This window comes from Salminus brasiliensis, chromosome 19 (genome assembly GCF_030463535.1).
Source record: "Salminus brasiliensis chromosome 19, fSalBra1.hap2, whole genome shotgun sequence".
NCBI classification, from domain to species: Eukaryota; Metazoa; Chordata; class Actinopteri; order Characiformes; family Bryconidae; genus Salminus; species Salminus brasiliensis.
The window spans coordinates 15,172,143-15,195,473 of record NC_132896.1 but is presented as its reverse complement, the minus strand read 5'-3'; the positions used below and the strand labels follow the sequence as shown (position 1 = coordinate 15,195,473).

At 40.2% G+C, this 23,331-nt stretch overlaps 2 protein-coding genes across 2 annotated transcripts; both read right to left on the bottom strand.

The window, feature by feature from the left end:
* Positions 1 to 886: 886 nt before the first annotated feature.
* On the bottom strand, positions 887 to 17,184 carry atl3 (atlastin 3). The gene is made up of 14 exons (XM_072664251.1): positions 17,088 to 17,184; positions 14,984 to 15,214; positions 14,292 to 14,423; positions 13,618 to 13,722; positions 13,472 to 13,522; positions 11,216 to 11,272; positions 9,529 to 9,621; positions 9,096 to 9,234; positions 6,916 to 7,043; positions 6,775 to 6,831; positions 6,337 to 6,408; positions 4,021 to 4,212; positions 3,690 to 3,929; positions 887 to 2,677 (listed from the first exon to the last, which is right to left on the bottom strand). The coding sequence occupies exons 2-14, from the start codon at positions 15,185 to 15,187 to the stop codon at positions 2,615 to 2,617; spliced, it is 1,533 nt and encodes a 510-aa protein (XP_072520352.1). The 5' UTR covers positions 15,188 to 15,214; positions 17,088 to 17,184; the 3' UTR covers positions 887 to 2,614.
* A 622-nt stretch (positions 17,185 to 17,806) lies between these two features.
* Positions 17,807 to 21,413, bottom strand: LOC140541223 (uncharacterized). The gene is made up of 5 exons (XM_072663781.1): positions 21,269 to 21,413; positions 20,123 to 20,711; positions 19,902 to 20,023; positions 19,731 to 19,786; positions 17,807 to 19,159 (listed from the first exon to the last, which is right to left on the bottom strand). Exons 2-5 carry the CDS (start codon positions 20,663 to 20,665, stop codon positions 18,855 to 18,857), a joined length of 1,026 nt encoding a protein of 341 aa, XP_072519882.1. The 5' UTR covers positions 20,666 to 20,711; positions 21,269 to 21,413; the 3' UTR covers positions 17,807 to 18,854.
* Positions 21,414 to 23,331: the final 1,918 nt, after the last annotated feature.

The following is a 23,331-nucleotide window of genomic DNA, read 5'->3' as shown; positions in this document are numbered from 1 at the left end:
CCTAATCATGTAGCTAAGTAAACTGAGAGGGTTATGATGGAGCAGGAGCAGGAGCAGGGTTTGGTAATGCCGACATCGTCTCTCCAAAAACAGCAGGTCGAAGCGGTGTTTTTTCGCTGACCCACTGAAATGAACAAATTCGAACAAGTGAATCTGCATTCAGCATCGATTCTCAAGGCATGCGGCCGCCCGGCTCTAAAACCCTTTTGTCTGTCTCTGCCCCCTTTTTTAAGGTTCGCTTAACTCGCTTCCAAATAAGGAAGCGAACGGTGACAGCCGTGAGCGCGCAGCAGCAGCAGCAGCCAATGCCGCGCGCTCCCGGCGCCTCGCGACTCCGATCGCCATATAAGGACACGAGGACGGCTCTGCCTCGCACGGCGGCGGCGCGCGCACGGCACGCGGTAGGGGGCGCGCTTCCCAACCGGAGAAAAAAGGAATCAGCAAAAGGGTGATGGACGGAGGCGGGGGGAGGCTGTCATTTTCTGAAACACATTTTTAACTAATCAAATACTTAATGATGACTAATTTAATACGTTAGTGTGTAGATCCGATCGCTGAAAAATTGAAACGTTGTTCAGGCGTTAAAATGGTTCACCAGTTAAAACGCTTACTGGTTCACCAACTCATCCTCAGGGTTCTCAGGTCTTCCGCAACGGAAGGCGGAATATTTAGCATTTGTTGATAATACATACACACAAATGAATGCCTGTGCGAATGGAAATGAAGGTACAACACCAACACCGAATTAAATAGACATGCATGGGCCAATGCTGACACCTAGTGTGCAAAACGTGACCTATATAACTGAATCATGCAGAGCTACACTTACAGTGCAGATCTTCAAGCTGATCCATGACGCACATAAACACACAACAAAATACAGGGGCATGGCATGCTCATAGCTTTATTAATGGAATGCATAGAGAAATGTAACAGTCAAATGCTGTATAAAGGAGTGCATGTATTAAACCCCAGAATAATCAGAGCAGTATCAGCATGGTCCTTTGCACAGACAGAATGGAGAACAGAGGCCTCAAACGAGGCTTAGGTGACATGGAATCTGTGCAGCAACAAACAAAAGACATCAGAGGAACGTGACTGTGTGAGAGATGGGCAGGTGACTGACATGCCTTTGTATTTGGTTTTTGGGAGTCACTTTTTAAGATTTTTTAGTCATGCTCTTTCTGAGGTGCACAATATATAAATATATATATTTATTACATCTTTCATGCAAGTAGTGGATTTTTGGAATATTCCCTTGGTTTGAACTCCATATTATATAAGAGAGCGGAGGCTCATTTAAGGTGCAAGCATGTATTTGAAGGCAAGTGTAAAATGGAATGTGTTTCGAATGTGCTGGATGACTGGAACCTTTAAGGGGGAAAAAAAAGGATGTGACCTTTTCATCACCATAAAACACCACCAGTAACAGAAGCGGATGTAGACCAAAAGAAGTGGAATTAAAGTTAAAGGCTAGCCCAACTCTCAACCAAACCGCCTTCAAACCGCCACATCTATGACATGCTGTTGTTCATCCCTGAGTGATTCAAGACACTACGACGAGGCGGATCGAGACCCGACTGAGATTATTGCTTACCGAGGCTGTAAAATAATCAGTGATGGCCAAACAGCAGCATGTCATACATGCTGTCAAAAGCGAGTTATGTAAAACAAAACGACCACAAGAAATCTTCCTTTTAATGCTACAATGACCAAGCATTTCCTCACAAGTAAATTCTCAAAACAGGAGACAGCTACAGGAGAACACTTCAAACACACAAAGCGGTAAAACATTATCCAACAAAATCTGGGTTTGTTGTGGAATGTAACTCAGGAGTAATGTTAAAAGATAGTGGAACAGGGACTGCCACAGTAACTCCTTACAAAAAGCAAATAATAATAAAGAGAAACCTAATGAATGTGTGTAAAACAGAAAGATGGAATGTACACATGGTCCCACAATGACAATGCTCTGTAAATGCAACATACTGTAGTGCGGTTACAAATTGTTGTTTTACAGTATATATAAACTCAAGCTCTTAATAAAGTCATGGCTAATCAGGTACAGAGAATATCAGACACATACATGAAAAATATGTTTGTGGCAAGTGCAATATTCAACAAATGCTAAACACAACCCAAACTGCCATGGACACGGAAGGTCTTTGGTAATGTTAAAATAAGAAACTATGATGAATCATTTTAGCTCCTTTAAGGAGAAAAGCCCTTGTGGCAAACCACACTCTTGCCTGATATGCCGGCAGGTGATTTGTGCGTATGTATGTGCTTGTGCTGATGCTCGGTGACAACACACAAAGGTTTTTGTAATTAAAAGATGCAATCAGTACAATCTTTGTAAGGATTTCCCTCTAATTTACATATCAGGAATCCAACTGCGTATGAAGAAATGACCAATGATAAACCTGATCGGACTGAGCAGATAAAATATGGCATGTTTGCTCTGCTAAAACACACTGATTGCACCTTTTAATCAGGTAAGCTGTAAAAGAAGCCATGTTTAAGTGCCATGTTTGGAGAAGTGTGTTACCAACATTTGGTGTCAAAAGGTGTGCAGTTTGCATCTCATTCTGGAATCTTTGATTGGTCTGAAAAACTATCTTGATTTCTTGTCTTGTGCAATCGCCTGGGCTCTTGTCTTGTTCAGCATGCCTGTAGCCTAGGGGAAGGAAATGAAACCGTTAATAGACAGATGTGATACAAACATCAGGGCTTAAAAGTCTTGGGACACTCTCTCAGTACAATGTATTTTCGAATTAAGTTTTAATACTCTTGTTTAATTATTACTTTCTAAATTACCATATATTTCCTTGTATGCTTTAGAGAAGGTAGAACAACTAGCAACAAAACACCTTCGGTTTACTTACCGTGTGGAAATGCTAATGGGACAAACATTAGTGTCTCCTTTATGTAGGTTGATATTTATTGTATATGGACAAAAGTATTGGGACACACTTCTTAATCACTGAAATCAAGCACCTAACCATGACTCTGCCTTTACACACAAACTAGCGAAAGAATGGGTTGTTCTAAAGAGCTCACAGAATATCTAGAAGAGGAGAAATGTCACCAACTGCAATGGTGTCATCCCATTACGGTACCATGTTGAAATTCAGTGTGTGGTATTATTGAAAAGTGGAAGCGCTTAGAAACCACAGCAACACTGTGACTCTGACTCCATACACATTGCCAATACTCAGCTGCCTCAATAACGGCAAGTTACAAACCTGCTCTTTTGTTGCATATTGCTTATTTTGGTTGTTATGTTCTTGTTGGACAATATTTTGTTGACAATTCAATTCAATTCTCTACAATCAATATCTTTTAGAATGGTCATTAACCCTTTCGCAAGGTGGTCCCACAGGTTTAATTCAACTGATTAATTCAGGTTAAAATCTACTACTTAGTCTTCCCACAACATACAGCTCAATTTTCTATTCCACCCTAAATAGTGCAGAAGTTATAAAAAGACTGGGTGGATCATTACAGGTAGCCAGCCAGAATTGAATTGCTAAAGGGTTACATTTTGATTGAGTTGTGTAGAAGAGTGGCCTTCCATAAGCACTGCTGAATTCGCTGGTCTGGTTGTGTATGTGTGCAGTTGAATTTGGATCCAGAAATTTGTTTTGAAAAGCAAAATAGAGGGGGAGGGGGTGTTTCTCCCCACATACCTGCTCCAGGACCACTCCAGCAGCCTGGTCTATGGCAGAGCCGACACCTCTGTACTGGCCAGAGTAGCGAATGAAGGCCCAGGTGAGCATAGCGATCATGGCTAGGCCCAGCATACAGTCACAAGCAAAAGAAACACTGCCCAGGCCGATGAAGAGCAAGAGTCCTGAGAGCACATACAGTAGGCAAACCAGGACAAAGAGCACCGCAGGTGTGCGAAAAGCACTGAAAACATTCTTCGACTGAAAAGAGAGAGGAAAAGGATTAAATATGTATCAAAAATAATTATTCATGTTCAGATGTATTTTTTTGCCCTTCACCCACGCATCTCACCTCATTGTGTTTGCTGAAAGACTCCCACAGCTCATTCAGCTCGGACTCCAGCTGAGCCTGGTAGCGGTTGCAGAAGTCCTGTCCGCCCATCTTCTTAATGCTGGTAAAGTGATGGAGAGACTCACGCAAGTAGAAGTTGTGTTTCTCTTCCAGTGAGGCAGGAGCAACATAGGGCAAGTCTCCACCACAGATCTAGCAGAGAAAAGGTGAAAGGTCAAACATAAAACTAGGGCTGTGTATTGGCAAGAACTTCGTGATTTGATTAAAAAACACAATACAGGAGATACGAGTCAATACACTGCTATACACACAGTCATATTAGAATATTATGACCACCCCTGGTTTGGCATGAACTTGGCCTGAGAGCTTCTAGCATAACAGTGTTGCCCCATTGTGGGCCACTGATTTCGTCGAGTGGTACGGAGTACTTGGCGCACTACTGTGGACTAGTTAACCTCAATAATGAACTCCTTTTGTCAATTATTACAGTACATGCCACAACATCTCGCTAGAGACCTCAGAATCAAGGGTAAATAATTTTTTTTACCATCATAGGTATAACAATTTAGTAAAAGAAAAGTTTATTTGTATCCGATTGGAACAATGGGATCTAAACCCATCACTACATCAGATCTGGCGGCCGGGGTTTAAACACAGCACAAAATTTAACCACTGTCTGCCACCAATCTTTGCACGTAAACTATTAAATAAGAATAAATCCTGTATTTTTGAGACATTATACAGTACTGCAAAACATAATATGGTGATACTTCAATATATCAATGTTTTCTTACATGCCTACAAAGAACGTTGGCAAAGTGAATGTTACAAATGTACAGACACTCTAAAAGGGCATGGATTCACATTTTATTGATGAACTAATTACAATTAATTCTCAAGATGAACTTTGAGAACCCCACGTTTCACTGTTACTACATAACAAACATTTGTTTTCATTAGAAGTAACAGTACTTTTTTGAGACCAAAAAAAAAATAGTGATAGTGAAAATTAAGGCGCTTCCAAAATAAGGAGTTTAAACAGAAATGCCCTAAACATGGGTTACTAGCTCACGTTTTTTCACTCTCAAAACAAATCCAAGCAAAGTTCATTTGACAGAATGCTGGCTTGCCTCAGAGTGTCATCACAGTAAGCACAGGGCTCAGCTTCTTGGTGCCCCATCAGCATTATTAAAATCGACACAAAGTAAGAGCAACCAGCTAAGTGGTCTGCAGTCATGAATTTCCTTCCTTCAGTTTGATTGTACTGAAACAAAACAATAGGGGTAGCATGCATTGCGCAAAGAGTGTAGATGTGCTGAATCACAATGTCTCAATACTTTCCTTTTACCCTGTTCTTCAGTGGTCAGGACCACCACAGAGCAGGTATTATTTGGGTGGTGGGTCATTCTCAGCACTGCAGTGACACTGAAGTGGCGGTGGCATATTAGTACTGTGTATTGTGCTGAATCAGACAGCAGTGCTGCTGTAGCGTTTAAACATTGGGTCTATATAAATTCCTACCTAGTTGGTCCAGTCTGTAGACCTAAAGTCAGAAACAGAAGCTTATGTTTGGGTTGGTCATCCTCTAGTCCTTCATTGGTGCTCACAAGACGCTGCCCATAGGACGCTGTTGGCTGGATTTTTCCGGCTGGTGGACTATTCTCAGTCCAGCAGCATTGCTGTGTCTGATCCACTGGTACCGGCGCAGCATACACTAACACACCACCACCATGTCAGTGTCACTGCAGTACTGAGAATGACCCACCACCCAATTAATACCTGCTCTGTGGTGGTCCTGTGGGGTCCTGCCCACTGAAGAACAGGGTGAAAGGAGGCTAACAGAGTATGCAGATGGACTACAGTCTGTAATTATAGAACTACCAAGCTCTCTTATATGGTAAGTGGAGCATTAACATGGTCAATAAGTGTAGAAACAAGTGGCTGATGGATGTGTATAACATTGTCAATGCATCATAAAAACATTGTATGTCTATTGCTGTCAAAATGTCATGATGAAAGGACCAATAAAAATGCTCTAAAATGGCTTGGAATAAATATTTTTATATTGGCTTCCAAGTTGAGAAGGGTTTTTGCCTTCTCCTGTAAAGTTGCCGTTATAGAGAGACAAGGTTTTGGTATGACGGCAACGATATACACACAAGCATCTTTCAGTCAAATATGAACTTTATTCCCACACCTACAATAGCGTTTGTATGGAATCCATTAAAGATTATGGTTGAAAATTCATACACCATGTTTAGGAAAGATCCTTTATATGACAACTGGTAGCCAATCAATTCCAGGCCACATACTAACCTTCTCCATGTTCTTGTAGTACTGGTCTTTAGCGGATGCCACAGCTGCCAAGTTGTTAGCTTCTGCAGTAGCCTGAATGAGTCACCACATAATGATTGTTACTTTTCTGAAGATTGAGAAGTGGTTGTAAAACAGAAACTGGCAACACGTGGGCAGACTTTTGAAAAAATGAGCCAGCAGGTGGCTGCAGAGTCATTCATTCAAACTGAGTCAGTGGGTGAAAAATCAAAAGGATAAAGGCCCTAACTTTTGTCTATTATTATAAAAGGCCTTCTCACGCAGTTGACATTTAGGTTATTACGTTTACAATGTTAAATCTGTTCAGATGTATGAGGTCTATTTCTGAGACGAATAGAGGGGTGCCACAAAATAATAAAAAAAGAAGTCCAAGCCAATTTCAAACAGTATGTCCAGAAGTATAGGATGCATAATGATTACCAGCAGCATGGACTTTGGGTGTGGAAGATCTTCTCCTTGGTATATCTTGATGTATGACTAAAAAAAACAACACAGCATAAGTGAGAATTACATAATGATGCAAATGCCTGAGCAGGCCAGGTACAGTACAGGAGCGCTTACCTTGAAGTACTCTAGCAAACCCCTGCAGGTCACTGTGTTGCCGTTGATCTCTTTCACTGCCAGTTTGTCAGGATTTAGAAGGGCTGGAATGAGGTTCCCGAGCTCCTTTTTAAATTCTGGAGCCACATCTGAAAGACAACAAGGAAAGCAAAATACCAATGGACACCCTGCATGTCTTGTAAAAGACAGTCATTGGCCCTATTTCAACTGGCTCCCTTAACCCTCTGCCTCACCACCCTACTTCTTGCGTGTTCCTGCAAACCTGCACCATGTTCAAGTGTGTCATAAGTCTTCCCTATCTATTCCGCAGACCAGATTGTCTACCATTAATGATAAAAATCATCAAAAAAAACTAGTCTAGCCTACTAAATATATACTGATGTCAACATAGAATAAATGTCGTTTTGCATTTCTTGTAAACATTGCTACTTCCAAAGCATGACATAGATGTATGCACTCCCGCAAACACTTTATTAGGAAGTCCTTTACATCTACTCATTGAAATATCTAATCAGATAATTGTTTGGCAGCAGTGCAAGAAATCAATTCATTCAGATATGGGCCAGCAGCTTTAGATAATGCTTACATCCACCATCAGAAATGGGAGGAAAAAGTGAACTCAGCAATTTTGAGTGTGGCAAGAACAGGAAGCTGAGGCTGCTGTGGGCACAGGCAAAATCGTCTCAAACTGGTTTAATGAACATGACATGTTCTTCAGTGGCTTTTCTAGGTACCAGATCTGAAAGTGGTATTGAGGAATTGAGACTTTTTTTCTTTCTTTCTTTTTTTTCTTTTTTTTTTTTTGTTGAGCAAAATAAGGCCCTACATAGTTTTAGTATAGTCTTTAGTGTAGTCTGTAATAACCTGCTTGGTGAGTGTACAGTGCCTATAAAAAGTATTAACCCTCTTAGCAGTTTTCCCCCTCTCATGGTTTAAAAATAGCTAAGAGTTCTACCAAACAATGTCAACTAATGTTAATTGACCACTGTTGTCTGGGTTCTTTACCAGTCAGAGCTTTAAGGGAGAGCAGCAAACAAAATTAAACCTCGACTACAGTTCACCCAAAAGCATGTGGGAAATGACAAGGTAAACTGAAAGAAGGTTATTTTGTCTGATGCGACCAAAATGGAGCTTTTTGACATTCAGACTATGCACTATTGTTGTGAAACATCAAAAACTGCACATCAGAAATACACCACCCCCACTGTGAAGCATGGTGGTGGCTGTGGCAGCATCAAGTCCTTCAGAGTAGTCAGAGGGGTCTTGCTGGCATCCCTTACTAGTCTCCTTCTTGCACAGTCACTCAGTTTGCAAGGATCTCCTGCTCTAGGCAGATTTACACATGCCATAGACCTTTCATTTCTTAATGATGGATTTAACCGGACTCCAGGGAATGTTAATGGACTTTTTTGTATCCATTCCCTGACTTATACTCTTCGATAACCTTTTCTCAGAATTGTGTTCTGATGTCTTTTGTCTTTATGTATTTTCTGGGTTTGCATGATAAACTCATTGCACTCACTAACTATAGCTACTAACTAAAGCTGTGTTGATGATCAGGAACAGAGAAATTACAATAAACATCAGCAATACTGACTGTTTCTATACTACAGTCAATTGAGATACATTTACTGCACTCAGGTGATCTGAATTTCATAAATTGTAAGCGTGCTAGCATCAACTGCCTGGACCTTTGATGAATTAGGTCAGTGACTTTAAGGGGGGGGTATTTAAGGAATCACTTATTTTACTTTGTAGAAAACTGTTTGCTAGCAAACGCTTAGTAAATGAATTCATTACCTACTGCTTAACTCTTCTGTGTGTAAGAGGGGGATATTAGCTACAGACAATATCATATAAGGCAGACAATATCATATAAAGCAGTGGGTTTCTGAGTGATCTGAGTTTATATTTGGTCATACACACCTTGCTCAAATAATCCTGCCAACTGATTTGATGAGCTTGAAACAGATGTGCTAAGTAGCATAAGGTAAATTATACAGGGTGGTGGACCTCAAAACCTGGAGACGGGCAGCCCAGGCTTTGAAGGCATAAAGCTAAAGATACTAATCAATTTTAAAAGGAAAAACTGCAGTGTTCAGAAGTGTATATATAAATGTCATTACCACATATAGAGCCACTATCCCATATAGAGAAACACATTTGTTGCTAATAGGTACCACAGAGTTGTCCCTGGAATGCAGGGCTTGTTGCGACCCTCAGGCCTGGGTGAGGTAACAGAAAGCAGGAAATGGAGGTGAAGCAGGAATGAATGTGCTGTCTCACTGTCTGCAGTTCCTCATGTTGAGAATCCTTCACCTGAATAAGGGCAAGAATGCAAGACCATTATCCACAGAGTGAAGCCCAAAAACTGCAGCTGTAATATTTCTGCTTTCAGTCAGGAACAACTGACACTTAAGTAATATTGTAAATACTGACAGATTGTTGATGTAGTTAAGGAACTTTACAGACAATAAAACATATAATAAAATGTAATATCACTACCTTAATTAGCCTTTGTGCTTCCAATAAGCTTAGTTATAGGTTTTTCTTGTCAATAATCCAAAAGTGCTGTTAGGCTTTAATCAATCAACAGTCATAAAATGTGCTTACTTGAAGCCGTTTATCCAAGAAATCACTGCCTCCCTTCAATCCATAGTCATACTCGTAGGGAAAGCTCCAGTCTCTGATCAGAAACATAAGTGACTGTAGAGAAGCCAGAAGAAAGGCAAAAAAGTGAATGTGAGAATGTGAGAGGGCAAACTATCTGTGACTTTAGTCTTGATCAAATCTGAGGTCAGTTACTTTTTACAGGCGGCTAAAGAACACAGTCGTAGTCCTATAAATACAGCAACCTTTACCTATCATAAACTAAATCTCACAAATAAACCCAGATAATTCAAATCCAGTGTAAACTCACATGTTAGTAAATATTCTGTTATGGGTTGTTATCTTAAAAACCCAATCTGAAGTCACTTACTTTTTACAGACGTTTTTTAAACCCAGATAATACAAAACCAGTGTGAACTCACAGGTTATTAAATATTTTGTTATGGTAATGTTTTGTTATCTTATAAAATATGCTTTAAATGGTTATTTTAGGGGTAGTAGTGGCTCAGCAATTAGAGCTGAGACAGGGTTGTGTGTTCAATACCCAGGCTTGGGAAGCTGCCACTGTTGGGCCTTTGAGCAGGGCCTTAAACCCTCTCTGTCCCCCACCCATCCCAGGCCAGGCACGTGTGCTCACTGTCCACAATATAATGCAAGAATTTGTCATTCTTGCTCCTGAGCTCCCCCTTCAGACACCCCTCAAAAAGGACAAGCTTACATGCGTTTTCAACCAAACCTGAGAGATACAGAACAATCAATGAAAGTAGCAGAGGCGTGTGGACTATTGTTGTAGAGAATATTACAGAATTTCGACTCAGGTTACACAGCATTATGCAGTTTTCATGAGCCGTCCTACCCGCATCACCAGAGATACATAGTGCAGTTAGCAACGTAAAACAATTAGTAGAGAATCAAAATAATTCTGAAGCGGTCATTTTAAGGTAATAATGCTACACGATGTTGCTTTAAACTCAAACAGTGTTAAAGAAAATACAAACTTTAGCACTGGTGGTGGAGGTCTCCAGAATTCTCTCAGTGTAGTAGTTTGTTAATTACCTTTTATTCAACCAAGTCTATTTGGTTATGTTATACTAATCATGATGGTTCAAATTCTCCAGTTGAGCCTGTATCAAGATCATACAGTTAAACAGAAGGAGACTCATATTGGATTTTGCCCATATTATTACATTATATTACGCCAGAGTAAAATGATTGTTGTTGCTGCTGCAGTGTGACCATGGATAAATCATTTAATCATACAAACTCATCTTGAAACTAAAGGACTATGGAAATATCTTGCTCTGCCAGTCAGTAGAGATTCAGGGGAAAAGTTAATGCCTCCACGAATCGGAAACCATTTGACACTTCCTGCTTCCCTGAGCTTCCTTTTTATGCGGCAGCTTTTCATAATCTACAGTAATCCAAGCCAAATCAAGCATTTTTGACTGAAACTAAAACTGCCATAAGATGGAACTTTGCAAGTAAGTCAACTACTTTTATTACCTGCACACCGAGCCCACAGCTTCCTGCGCAAATCCCTGCCTGTATATATTGTAATTCATAGAAATTGTTTCATTTTGCAATGTTGGAAAACAAGCAGCCCAACTCTCAAAACTGCATGTCTATATTTCTGTATTTTCGTCTATATTAGGTCATGAATCAGTGTCATCAAAAAGTTTTTTTTTCTTACCTGAAAAGGCTTTAAAAAGATTTCATCCATTGCCAGACGACCGTACTCCGTGAACAGCTATAGACAAAAAAAACACACATTTGAACCAAAGCAACCTAAAGATTAGGATTAGACATTTTATTCAAAAAAAAAAAAAAGTTTGCAATATTTTCAAAACAATCACTAGAATTATTTTGTTCTATTAATAAGTGGAACATGCTGTGGATATAATGGTCTATTTCAATCACAAGATGATAAAAATAATGTAAAGAAAGTTCTTTTTAAAATGTTCTAATAATAAGATCCAAATTTCACCATAAACATTACTCCTAAAATAAAGAGGCTTTAACTGGTTTTTTTTTAGCACAACTAAAGTACTTTTGGCTCCACTAAGAACTGTTTATAGTAGGGCTTTGTATTGGTAAGAATGGGGTGATACGATATGCATCACAATACAGGGGTCATACAGCGGTCATATATCGGAAAACAGTCATGGTATACACACCACTATATGTATAAAATCTGAATAAAGGAAAATATTACTTTTTCCAATCAGAACTATTGATTAAAAATCAATAATGTGTTTGAGAATTGAAACAGTATTGCAAAACATAATCATATATGTCATCTTCCATATGTCAATATTTTCTGACACCTCTAGTTTATAGTAATAAAGATGTGAGTTTAAAGAAACTTTATATTTATATCAAAATTTAGCTGAACATTTACTTTAGATCTTTAAAAGATTCTTCACATTCACATAGTCACTCATTCATTCATATAGCAAACAACAGCTTTTAAAATGCTTCTTTCTCTACCTAAAATAACTATCTTCATTATTAATTTAATAAATAAAATGTTTCAAACAAACAAGCTTTGATGACCTGCCTGGAAGAGGAACTGTAGGTGTACAAACACTAAAACTAACAATGTGGAAGATGGTTCAAGAAATAGTATCAGGTTTAAAGATTTGCTAAACCTGTTAACTGCAGTGAATCCTACATTAAATCACTTTTTGAACAGGATTAGATTTTGGGTAAATACTTTTACCACCGGATGTCTATAATGTAAACTATGACATGGGACAAGAAATATCAAGTATAAATAAAATAGATATTCTAGGATACCTCATACATACCATATGCATCAGTGTCACACTTAAACATTTCACTTTACAGTTTAGTTTAACATTTTCCTGAGCGTAGGGGACTAACTCACTAAAGTTGCCAAAGTGTGGCTCCACTCAGAAGTCTTTTGGGAATTTTTCAAGATTAGAATGTTGCATCGTACAACACTAGAGGTTTTCCACGTTTTCTACACAGACTTGTAGAACCTGCTTGATTTGTGCTGAATGTCGCAGATTTCATTTACTTTGCCTCTGCCACACATAGATGACGCAATTAAATGCCTGCTCGTGTGCCTCCACACTTAAAAAAAAAAAAAAACAGAGAAAAATTCCTGAAACATGACCAACTTGTCAATTCGCAAGGAAATAATATAACCTGGGGTGTTTGATGAAAATGACAGACACTGCAATGACTTTTGCTGACACAGATGTGCAAATGCACACACATAGCTTGCCTAATTTCTGTAGAAAAGTATTGCCAATACAATAGGACCTATCAAGAGCATAAACCTATCAGTACAACACTGAGCTGTGGAGCAGTGAAACTGGGTTCTCTAGAATGATGGTGCCCCATCCAGTACTTTTGGCAAGCCAGTACTGTGATCAAATCACAAATGTAAGCTCCTGAGTTCACTAAACAAAACTTTAATTAAGTAAAAAAGTCAAGCTCCTGCTGAAAAAACTCAGTCTCTGATGATGAAGTATGATGAAAATTCTATGATCTTTCAGGGCTGTTTTGTAAGCAGTTGGGACTTGTTAGGATACATGAAATGGACTCCATCAAATACAATCTGTGTGTCTCTGTTAGGAGGCTAAGGTTTGTTTAGTTCCAGTGCATTTCTCCAAAGTCAGTTTCACTGACTACAGCCTCAAGCTTTTGCAGTAGTCAGCACAAACCCCTGACTTAAACCCCACTTACAATTTATAGGCCAACGACGATCAAGCAAGGACAAAATAACTCTGAAGCTAACAGAATGTTTTCAGATGGGCTCTTTTTTAAAATAAGAACTTTATTTAATGTTACTACTATTCTTGGCACAAGATCAAGCTGATAAACAAAGGCCAAACCTAATTGTGCAAAAATAAGGTCAATGTTTCACAAGATACCTAAAACACAGTATTCATGATTAGATGTTGAATGGTGGGCTGACCTGAAGCTGCTGTAGGTCATCTTCTTGAATATTCTGTGATAGGTTATATATCTACAGAAAAAAATACCAATCAGTACTTGTATCCATAGAAAATACAATATTAACATCAATACTTTGTCATAAAAATGTGAGAGTTGTGAGTGTACCTGTATTGAGCTGGTCATGGTACTGAGGGCAAAGATTGTAGCACAGTCTTTCACAGTGGACTGATTATCAAATGCTCCCTGGGTGTCCATTAGCAACACTGCCACCTTGAGAAGAAAATTGTAATACATAGTTATTGTATTACATTGGAGATATTCACAATCTAGACACAATCCAGTTGGATGTCTGTACTGAATGAAATGCAATATCTTAAATGTTAACGTTTGGTCACTGAGTCAAAAAGGGCAAATTCATTGATTGTAGCCATCCAGCCAGAAAACTACTGCCCTACTGCACTGATTCAAGATTGCACAAACCCTGAAGTCGCTTACACAAGATTGCTTAATCTCAGTGACCATGAGTCTGGAAAAAAAAAAAAACATCTACATCCAGCCAGAAATTCATGATTACTTCTGTTGATGCTCTATAAATATGCAGACAACACCTAACCCAGAGTTTGTTTGTTTTTTTAATTTTCATTAACTGTATATTTAAAAATACTATATTTATTTATTTATTATATATAAACAATAAATATATATGATCATGTTTTTTTATTATCTCAAATTTTATGCAAGTTTTATTTTTTTATCAGCTGAAATATCCCCCCCCCAACACCAGCTGAAACATCCCACAGTTGGAATAGCTATGGCCTAATCTATTTTATTTACTGCACCTCTTTGCCATTGCTTTTCCTCACAACGAAGACCTCACTCCACAGCTGAATGCCAGTGGTCTCAGGCTCTGAGCCCCCTCGCCATGAGAATCCAGTCAGGGGCTCATCCTCCCGTCCAAGCCAGTCCTCAGACTATCACACCAGATAAAGATGAACAAAGGTTGGAGGACATGCATAAAGGATTGCAATGTTTTTATTTTTTTTGTTAATAAAGACCATGTTTAAAGTTTATTAACTTAGTACCACTGTACTGTGAGGTTATACTAAGGTTTGTTTCATTTTTCCCTTCTTTTTTTCTTGAAAAGACCATCCGCCAAGACATGGTGTTGTCTGGAGTTTGCTTTTAAAGGTTTAGTTCTTGAGCTTAGAGGCCAATGTAACTAAAAAGCAAACATCTTCAGCTACCAGATTATCAGCATGTGCCTAAATAATGACAGACATGCTTCAAGTTGTTCCACAGACATTGTACCATGGTTTTCGACATTGCATGACATACTGTTATTTATAAAACTGGACAAAAGTGCAGACAAAGGGACTCAAGCTTTACAATGACTTCTGTGCTTAGCAATGCAATGATCCTTCAGACTATATTTTTACAGACTATAATTTGGGGTAAGATTTCTGAGGAATACACGGTTAAATGACCTAAGATACACGGACCTAAGATATATGGTTAAATGACCTAAACTGACCTTCCGGTACATGTACCGAAGCATGAAGTCCAGGAGGAAGCTCTTGCCCTTGCGGAAAGCACCAGCAACAGACAGCACCACCACGTTCATGTCTCGGACCTTAGGCACCAGCAGTATCCGCTCCAGTGCTTCCGTGTCCAAGGCAAAGGAGTGATCCTCCTTATTAACGGTCACTATTTGGACCGGGCCTGGTTCACTACCCATGTTTGCTTTTCTCCTGCGGCACTCTTGCTGTGGATAACAAATGTACAAATGTGGTGGTGTCAGACACAACTGCATAGTCTGTGATTTCTTTAAATTGATTTCTTCCAATGAATTAAGCTCACCAAAACGACCACTTGAGCATATCACAAGATGTCACAATAATTTTTTTTTTTCTGGAAAGAACAATTTGGGACAATGTGTGGTCTGTTGGTTTCTTTGATAATGTGTGCAATAGCAGCTGAGAGGTTAAAAGCATGCTCTGCTCCACTCCACACAGATTCTACACTCCAGTGAATGAGCATCTTTGTTTCCGCCATTTGGACCACGCTCATCCGTGGGCAAATGAGTACAATCAACACTGCCATGCAAGTCCCAAGCCCCCCCCCCCCTCTCCCCTCCCCAGCTGTCAAAAACACACCAATGTTCCAAGGTAGTAATCAGCTGAGAATGAAGCCTGAATGGCGGAGTGCGGTAGGTGTGGTGCACAAAAACACAGACGGGAGCATGCCACACATTTCTCTTCGGTGACAGTCCAGGTATGTCTATACCTGGTTACAGATTACCTTTATTTAGGTCATCTGTAACTTTCTATATATAATATTTTTCAACTAAATCTGTTTCACATCTCTCAGCTTCTTCAGCTCTTTATTACCTTTAGTACTTTTTACTTTTTTCATTTATCCCCTACCCTATTTATTGTTTAGTGTAATTTTCCTTTAGTTTAATACTGTAAATAATCTGTGTTCTGTGTTTTTGTTACTTGTCATACGTGTTGCTCTCACCAAGACAAATTCCTTGAAATAAAGAGATTCTGATCAAACGTCCGATGCTCGTTCACTGGCTTTAATAATACTTCTATCCTGTAGTTTATTTGTATAACACCTATCCCAAACCCAAGGCCACTTCACAATGTCCATATCTCTTTAAATATTTGTCTTAAAAGTGCAAAATACCAAAATAGTATAGCCTTACTTTACACCCTCAGAGCACTCAGGGACCCACAACAAAAGGGGTAGCATACCACAAAAAAAATAAGGCTAACTTTAGTGATACTGTACGATTCATAAAGTTCATACAATTATATGTTAGTGCTAAAATGACAGTGTGCTGAAGTGTCACTTGAAGCTACGCCCAACTCGACACGTTGTTATTAAGCATGCCTCTCTTGTTCCTGTCAGTTTGTCACGGTGAGAAATCGCCGGTGTGCTCAATTTGGCGTGGATCTACAACCCCCTTGCTACCTGATACGTGTCAAGTTTGCATACGACTTAACTAACGTCCGAAATACTACATTAAAAAACCTCCTTTGCTGAACAGCAACGTGTCGCGAGAAACGCATTTCGCTGCAGCTCAAATCCCAGCGTAAAGGCTAGCTCTAGCTCCCTCACATAAGCTTTGATTAGTGAGTTGGTGAACTCAGCTAGCGCTAATGTTTATGAAGTGGCTAGCTAGCCTTCTTCTGTAGGGTCCCAGCTCACATTTTAGTCAGTACGAACAGCGGCCACATATCATTAGTCTGCCTCTATAATAACAATGACCCGTTTAAACTGCACGGTCGGTCAACTCACAGACACATATGAAGGAAAACACACAACTCGACAGAGTAACGCAATTTAGCAGACTGCTAGCTCCTCCTGATGCCTGATCCTAAAGTGGGTGAAAGTGGCTTTAAGCTGTAACGATGCCCTCCTAGCCCTGCCAGCCCTGCCAGCCCTGCCAACTCGCTTCACAACAAAAGATTCAACTTTTCCGATGTTCAGAGAGCAGACTACGCCTGCCAGCACTTCATAACGTAGCTAGATAGCTACCTTACACCAACCAAAATAACTGTTAGCTAGCTCTATCTGACAGACTCCAAAGTCTAGCCATTAAAAAAAAACCTACAGTTCGGTTAACTTACCGTATTTTATATATTTCAGAGTTGAGTACTGAACTTGCCACAGCTGCTGCTGTTCCAGAGCAGGAGACTCGAGCCTGGTCTGGAAATAATAAAAAGAATTTTCCCAACTGCGAATCAGAGCTGCCAGTGTCTCCGGAGCGAAACGCATTGTGGGGGTTGTAGTTTGTTTGCATGTGCGCCGCTCGTTCTCTGTGGCCGCACCGGTGCGCGGTGAACGTCCTGAAAGAACTACAGCTCCCAGAGTACATGACACGACTGGAAAACTTATAGCTACTCTCCAACAGTAAGTAGTGAGTGTAGCACGCACGATTAGTTACAGATCAGGGCTAATTCGGTTCTCCTTGTTGTTAGAGGCTGTGCTGTTTTTATTTTCCATCAGAACAAGACGTTTAATGTTAGTGAGAGTGAGTGAGTGAGTAAGGATGAGTGTTCAGACCGCCAAGTATTTTTTCTACTCGTAAAAACTTCTGCCAGACCCTTAGGGAGTGTCTACTGAGCATACCACAGTGAGTCATCCACGGAGCAAATGACCAGCTTTGCCAAAGCAAGCCGAACACACCAAGTTCTTCAAAAGTAGATACGAGAACAGACCACATGTAGCGCAGCTTTTCAAATGCATACTCTCATTTAAAATGTGGGTTTGATGGGTTTCTTAAAAGCTGAAGCAAGAGTAGTCATCACTTCAGAAGTTTATTGCCAAGTGCATTACATATAAACACAACGTGGGGGCATTGTGATTCAGACTGCTCAACACACGTCTAAACACATTCTCCAAATGAACAGAGGTACATGTTAGAACTGCACCATGTTAATCATCAAACAAGGATTAGGCATTATATTTCTAACTTATGCACATCCTAAACAAGATGTGGAGCTGCTGGCAGTTTATTTTTCCTCTCTCGAATACAACATATTATATTATATGTGTACCATTCGGAATTACACTTAGGAATTCAACACAAACTTTGTATTAATAATCTAGCTATTAGAAGTGCACTACGTATATTCTCTTACCATAAACAGTGCTGTCTACTCATTTCTTTATACAAGGATACTGTTTTTAAAGAGCACATATCATACATTTCACTTGTTTCATTTTTTGCCCATTTCTAACATTTAGAATGTATAATATTTGTATTATGTAAAAATGTTGTCATCTACTTTTTTACAATAGCTTTTAATGTCATTTTAGCTGGCTGTTTTTGTTACTGTGCCTTTAAGACTGATATTTGTCAATGTAATCTTAATGTTGTTCTTATTGGCTGTTCTGTAGCCTGTGTTTCATTCAGAAAACAGTCCAGGCTACTTCCATCTCCAGTATGCTGTAGGCTAAATTAACATATGTAAATCAGTCATTTGTGATAACACAGAAACTGTGAATTTTGACTGTTTTACCCTCTGTATTGGTCAAATTTGAAATGTGAATGTTTCTAAACGACAAAAATATGCACATTTTATGCACAAAATATTTGCACATTTTATTGTGCAAAACCCACATCCCTTTTATTTTCCATTCATGCACGTGTGCGTGCCATCTACCAAAAAGCTGTATGGCCAAATCCATGATTTTCTCCTGATGTTAATGTTATGCCACTCGTGCCATTATTGTTCAGGTACAGCTGCAAACGCAGTGCATACAACACTGTAATAACATAAAAGGCAGTTTCTTTAGAAAAATAGTCAGTAATCAAGCAAAGGAAATGACAAGGCATGACAGTGGACATCATCTCTTCATCGAGATGATTATACCTTGCTGACAGTGTATGGTCAGTGGTTTCCTCCTGCCAAGTCAAGCAGTGATCCTGCAGCCTCTTGGGCCTCAGCATCAAGTTGTAGGATCTCAACCGTTTCCAGGTCCAGTTCGGTATCGCCTGGTAGGACCAGGTACTGGTATTGCTGATACTGATAATAGTGGAACTCGATGTAGCCGCTGTCTGCGAGCGGGTCTTTCTCTGGCTCCTCACAGGCCTCTTCCACAAGTTCCACAGACTCCATGGCAACCAGCTCCTCGTGGTCAGCGATCAAAGAGCATGATGAGGTTGAGGACAGAGGTGGGTTATTTGAATCCAGGTCTGTGAAGTGGAGCAGAGCAGAAGCTTTATACAGGACCATCTGGATACCAAAACTACTAATATTTAGATTTCAAGAATTCAATTCTTATCATTTTAACTAATTTTAACAATGAATTTAAATGTTTTTATTTATTTATTTATTTATTTATTTTGTTTACATCAAGCCTGAATGAAGATTAATGACCACTTCCTAAAAGCATCTGTCACACTACAGCCAGCTGTTTCTACAGGGCAATGGTTGGATGAAAGAGGAATGCAAACACAGGCACAGGCTTGAAAATCACTTTACATAAGCTCTGCACTAAAAAGGACAGATATAAAGAGGCCAGCCATCATGTCGTCTGGCTATAGGTTGCCACGGCAATGCCAGGTTGTTGTCTTGACAACAGCACACAAACGCCAGCTTTGCAAAAAAGTGGAAAAGGGGTGGCCAAGCATGGGATAAGAAGAACATATGCTTTACAAACCTCACGTGTAGTTTAGTTTCAAGAGAAGATGTTAACTTTGCAGACTGTAGCTCATCTGCAGTACTACTTATTCTATGGATTCCTGAAGGTCATCAGTAACGAACCTGAAATCTCTGTAGTGTCCCCAATAACAGGCTGTCCATACTCAGCTGCCTCCAACCTGGTCCAAAGTTATAAGTTAAACGACAGAACATATGTTTCATGATATATATATATATATAAAAAAAAGGTAAAATCAAAATAAATAAATAATATTAGCCAGCTTGTATACTCACAGTGTGCGGCTGTTCAGCAAACGGCTGCTGTTGCTGTGGCAATAATGAGTTTTCTTAAGTACCTCCAAAAGAGCAGGTCGGAATTCTGGGCAAATGCACCACAGTGACCCCTTTCCAACAGACTATGATAATAAAAAAAAAACAGATGTAGGATTAACAGTGTATTAACAGACCCTTAAGTGAACTCATGTGAACCAAATCTGACAGAGACAGAGACGCACTTGACTCTTGTCCCGGTGTATCCTCCGAAAGCTCTTACTCAAGGACAAGTTGTGTCGGACCGAGTTTCTCCAACCACTGGGGGCTGTTCTGTAGTAGGGGAAGTTGCTGACAATCCACTCGTAGATACCTTTAACCGGAAGCCTTTTATCTGGAGAGTCTTCAATCGCCATAAAGATTAGACTGCTGAAAGAATACGGAGGCTTAGCAGGGGAAGGAGGTAGATTTGGGGTGGGGAGTGGGTCCAGCGACTCTAACTGAGGCAGTGCAGGCGTTTTGGGCAGCGGCTGCAGGGGCAGAAGGTTCCTCTGATGCAGCCAGTTGAGGCAGGTCAGGTCATCCTGGTCAGACGGACCTGAGGGACTGAGGCAGTGCACGTTATGCCCTCCAGAGGACTGAAGCGGCGACAGGGAAGAGAAAGGCAGTGAGGCAGGGACAGTTGCAGACGGCTGAGGAAGAGATGGCGACAGAGAAAGGGCTTTGGAGGGATTTGTCGGGGAATGGATGGGGGAAAGCGATGGCAGCGTGCGTGTGTCGTTCTCCATCTCTCTCCAAACTCTGGGGCACAGGTACACACATTCAGCTGCTGGCCTGTTGGGGCAGAAAACGAACAACTTAATTGGACCTTTGTGCAGAAAGTTTGAGCTTAGCCAAACTTTAACTTAAGGTATTTTTAAAAATGACCAAGATCATCATTATAATAATAATAATAAACAAATGATTCATATTAGGTCCCCAAGGTTTGCCAATTCAGTCTAAAGGCTAACTTTGTGATCCGTGACTGACTACTAACAAACAAGCTAGCTAGTAAATGATTGAGCAGTTAAGCTAGTCAACCAAAGAAAGTCTCACACACACACTCTCTCTTTCTCACACACACACACACACACCTCCAGACACTCTGAGGAGAAGCGTAGAGGGAAAGTATGAGTGACAAGTCATGAAATAATGAGAAGGGGGAATAGTCAATATTATACGGGCCTATAGGCTAATGTGTTTTCGTCCAAGCTAGTCAGAAAAGTGAAGCCGCATGGTACATGCACCTGAGAAAATGGCGCTAGAATATTAAGTTACATTTAGAACAATTAGCCGTGCACTCCTGAGGCTTTCAGAGGAGGAATAAACAGCGAGGTGCAGGAGAAACTTACCTCGTCTGCTAACTTTGAGTATGTAATGAAGATACCAGCACTTTGTGACTGACGAGATGAAATAAAACAACAGAAAATACGGAGAACTGTTCAAATTACAGCAAAACAAGCGCCACTCATCGAATTACGTCCCCCTCTCTCTCTCTCTCTCCGTCCTGTCCTTTCTCGCGTTTCCTTGGAAACCAAAAAGACGCTTTGCAGCCGGCGCGCCTCAAGAGCGACCCTTTCTTAAAGAGCCCCTTACCCAGTTTACTGCAGGTACTGTACGTGGACATCTGTGACATTCCTTGTCATGAAGACAAGCTCTGATATGGTGTCGAAAGTGAGAAGCTGAGGAGTAGACTTGTTTGCTGTTTCACTAAGCAGGGCTTCTCTGTAAGCAGGGTAATTAACCCAAAATAAGGGCTGCCTAATACTAAAGGCTCTGGGCAGTGGTGGCTCAGCGGTTAGAGCACCAGGCTCAGCAAGCTGCCACTGTTGGGCCCATCGCCCTCTCTGCTCACTGTCACTCTGTGTGTTTCACTGGTGTGTGTGTGTGTGTGTGTGTGTGTGTGTGTATGTGTGTGTGTGTGTGTGTGTGTGTGTGTGTGTGTGTGTGTGTGTGTGTTAGGTGAAAGCCAAATTCCATCTGTCTCCGACACAAATGGTGAACATGGCTGTCTTGTCTAATCTGTTCTCTTATTAGGCCATTTCGCTTAAAGGCCTTAAAAATCCTGGAATGAATATTAACTTTTTTACCTTTGTAAGTTCCAGTGCTGGTTTATTAAACATGATCATTTACATTATGTATTTAAATACTAAATTTGTGCTTCCATTACATATTTTGTTTACTATAGCTAACATCCAGCTAACATCCCTCAATGTTTCTAAAATGCGTACATTCCTGTACACACAAGCTTACCCAATACCACAGTTATGGGTATTTACTGTCTCATTTACAGATGCTTACACACAGCAAGCCAGATATGAAACCCTAATGTTAAAAACCTTGCAAAAAACTGCAGATACTCATTTTTGAATGTACAGATCATCGGGACATTAAGACCTAGCTAATGTACACTATGTGGCCAAACGTATTGCTATCCTTTGAGTATCCTACTGTCTCTACTGTCCAAGCATGGATTTCTACTATATTTTGGGGCATTGCTGTGATTTAGGATTCAGTTTCATTCGGTGATGAGTGTTACTGAGGCCAGGATGCTGGATGATCACCTCTCCATCTCTTCCCTGCCTCCCTAACTCATCCCAAAGTATAGTATTGGATAATATTGGATGGAGCACCATCATTCCAGAAAGCACAGCTCCACAGCTGAGCGCTGAGAGGCTTTATACCCCTTTAGCCAATGCCTGGCAGTAGGCATGGTGCCAATAGGTTGGTGTTTATCTGCTCCAGAGAGTCCTATTCTATTGACAGCACTTCTCTATGCGGACTAGACAATCTGTGTGTCTGCATTTGAACATTTGTGTCAGAAATGGGTGCTACTTAAATGTAGCTGCAGGTGTACATTAGAAAGGGTGTCCACAAACATTTGGACATATAGTGTAAGTTGCGACTGTTTAAAATAAACCAACCACAGTCGTACGAGCTGAAGACTGCCAGGGGTGAATATGGCATGCCAAGCTATTGTTTCCGAGGTGCATCAGATGTGATGTGGACATAGGGCCAAATGCTGAAGACCATTGAGGGCATTTCTGTGTTTTGTTTTCGCCTCTTCGGTCAGGCTTTTTGGACTATATTTGTCTGCTATTTATACACATATGGGCCAAAGGCCAAGTATATCACTGTCAGCGATTTTATAGAGAAACCTTTTCATCACGAAACTCCTTTTGTCAAGAGTGTTTTGAGAGATTGTTCCGATATTGAGCCGGGTTTGCATTTTGATAGAGTTAGTGCATGTGGAGAAAGTTTTGTTTACCTTCTGAAATGCAGAATTGGTATTTAGTGAACACGTTTTGAGCAGGAAATGAAGTATTTGTGTGAAGTCGATGTGTTTGAAAAAATATTTTATGAATCAGTAAAAGCTTGTTAGTGGTTGTCAAAAATGACTACAATATAGAATAAA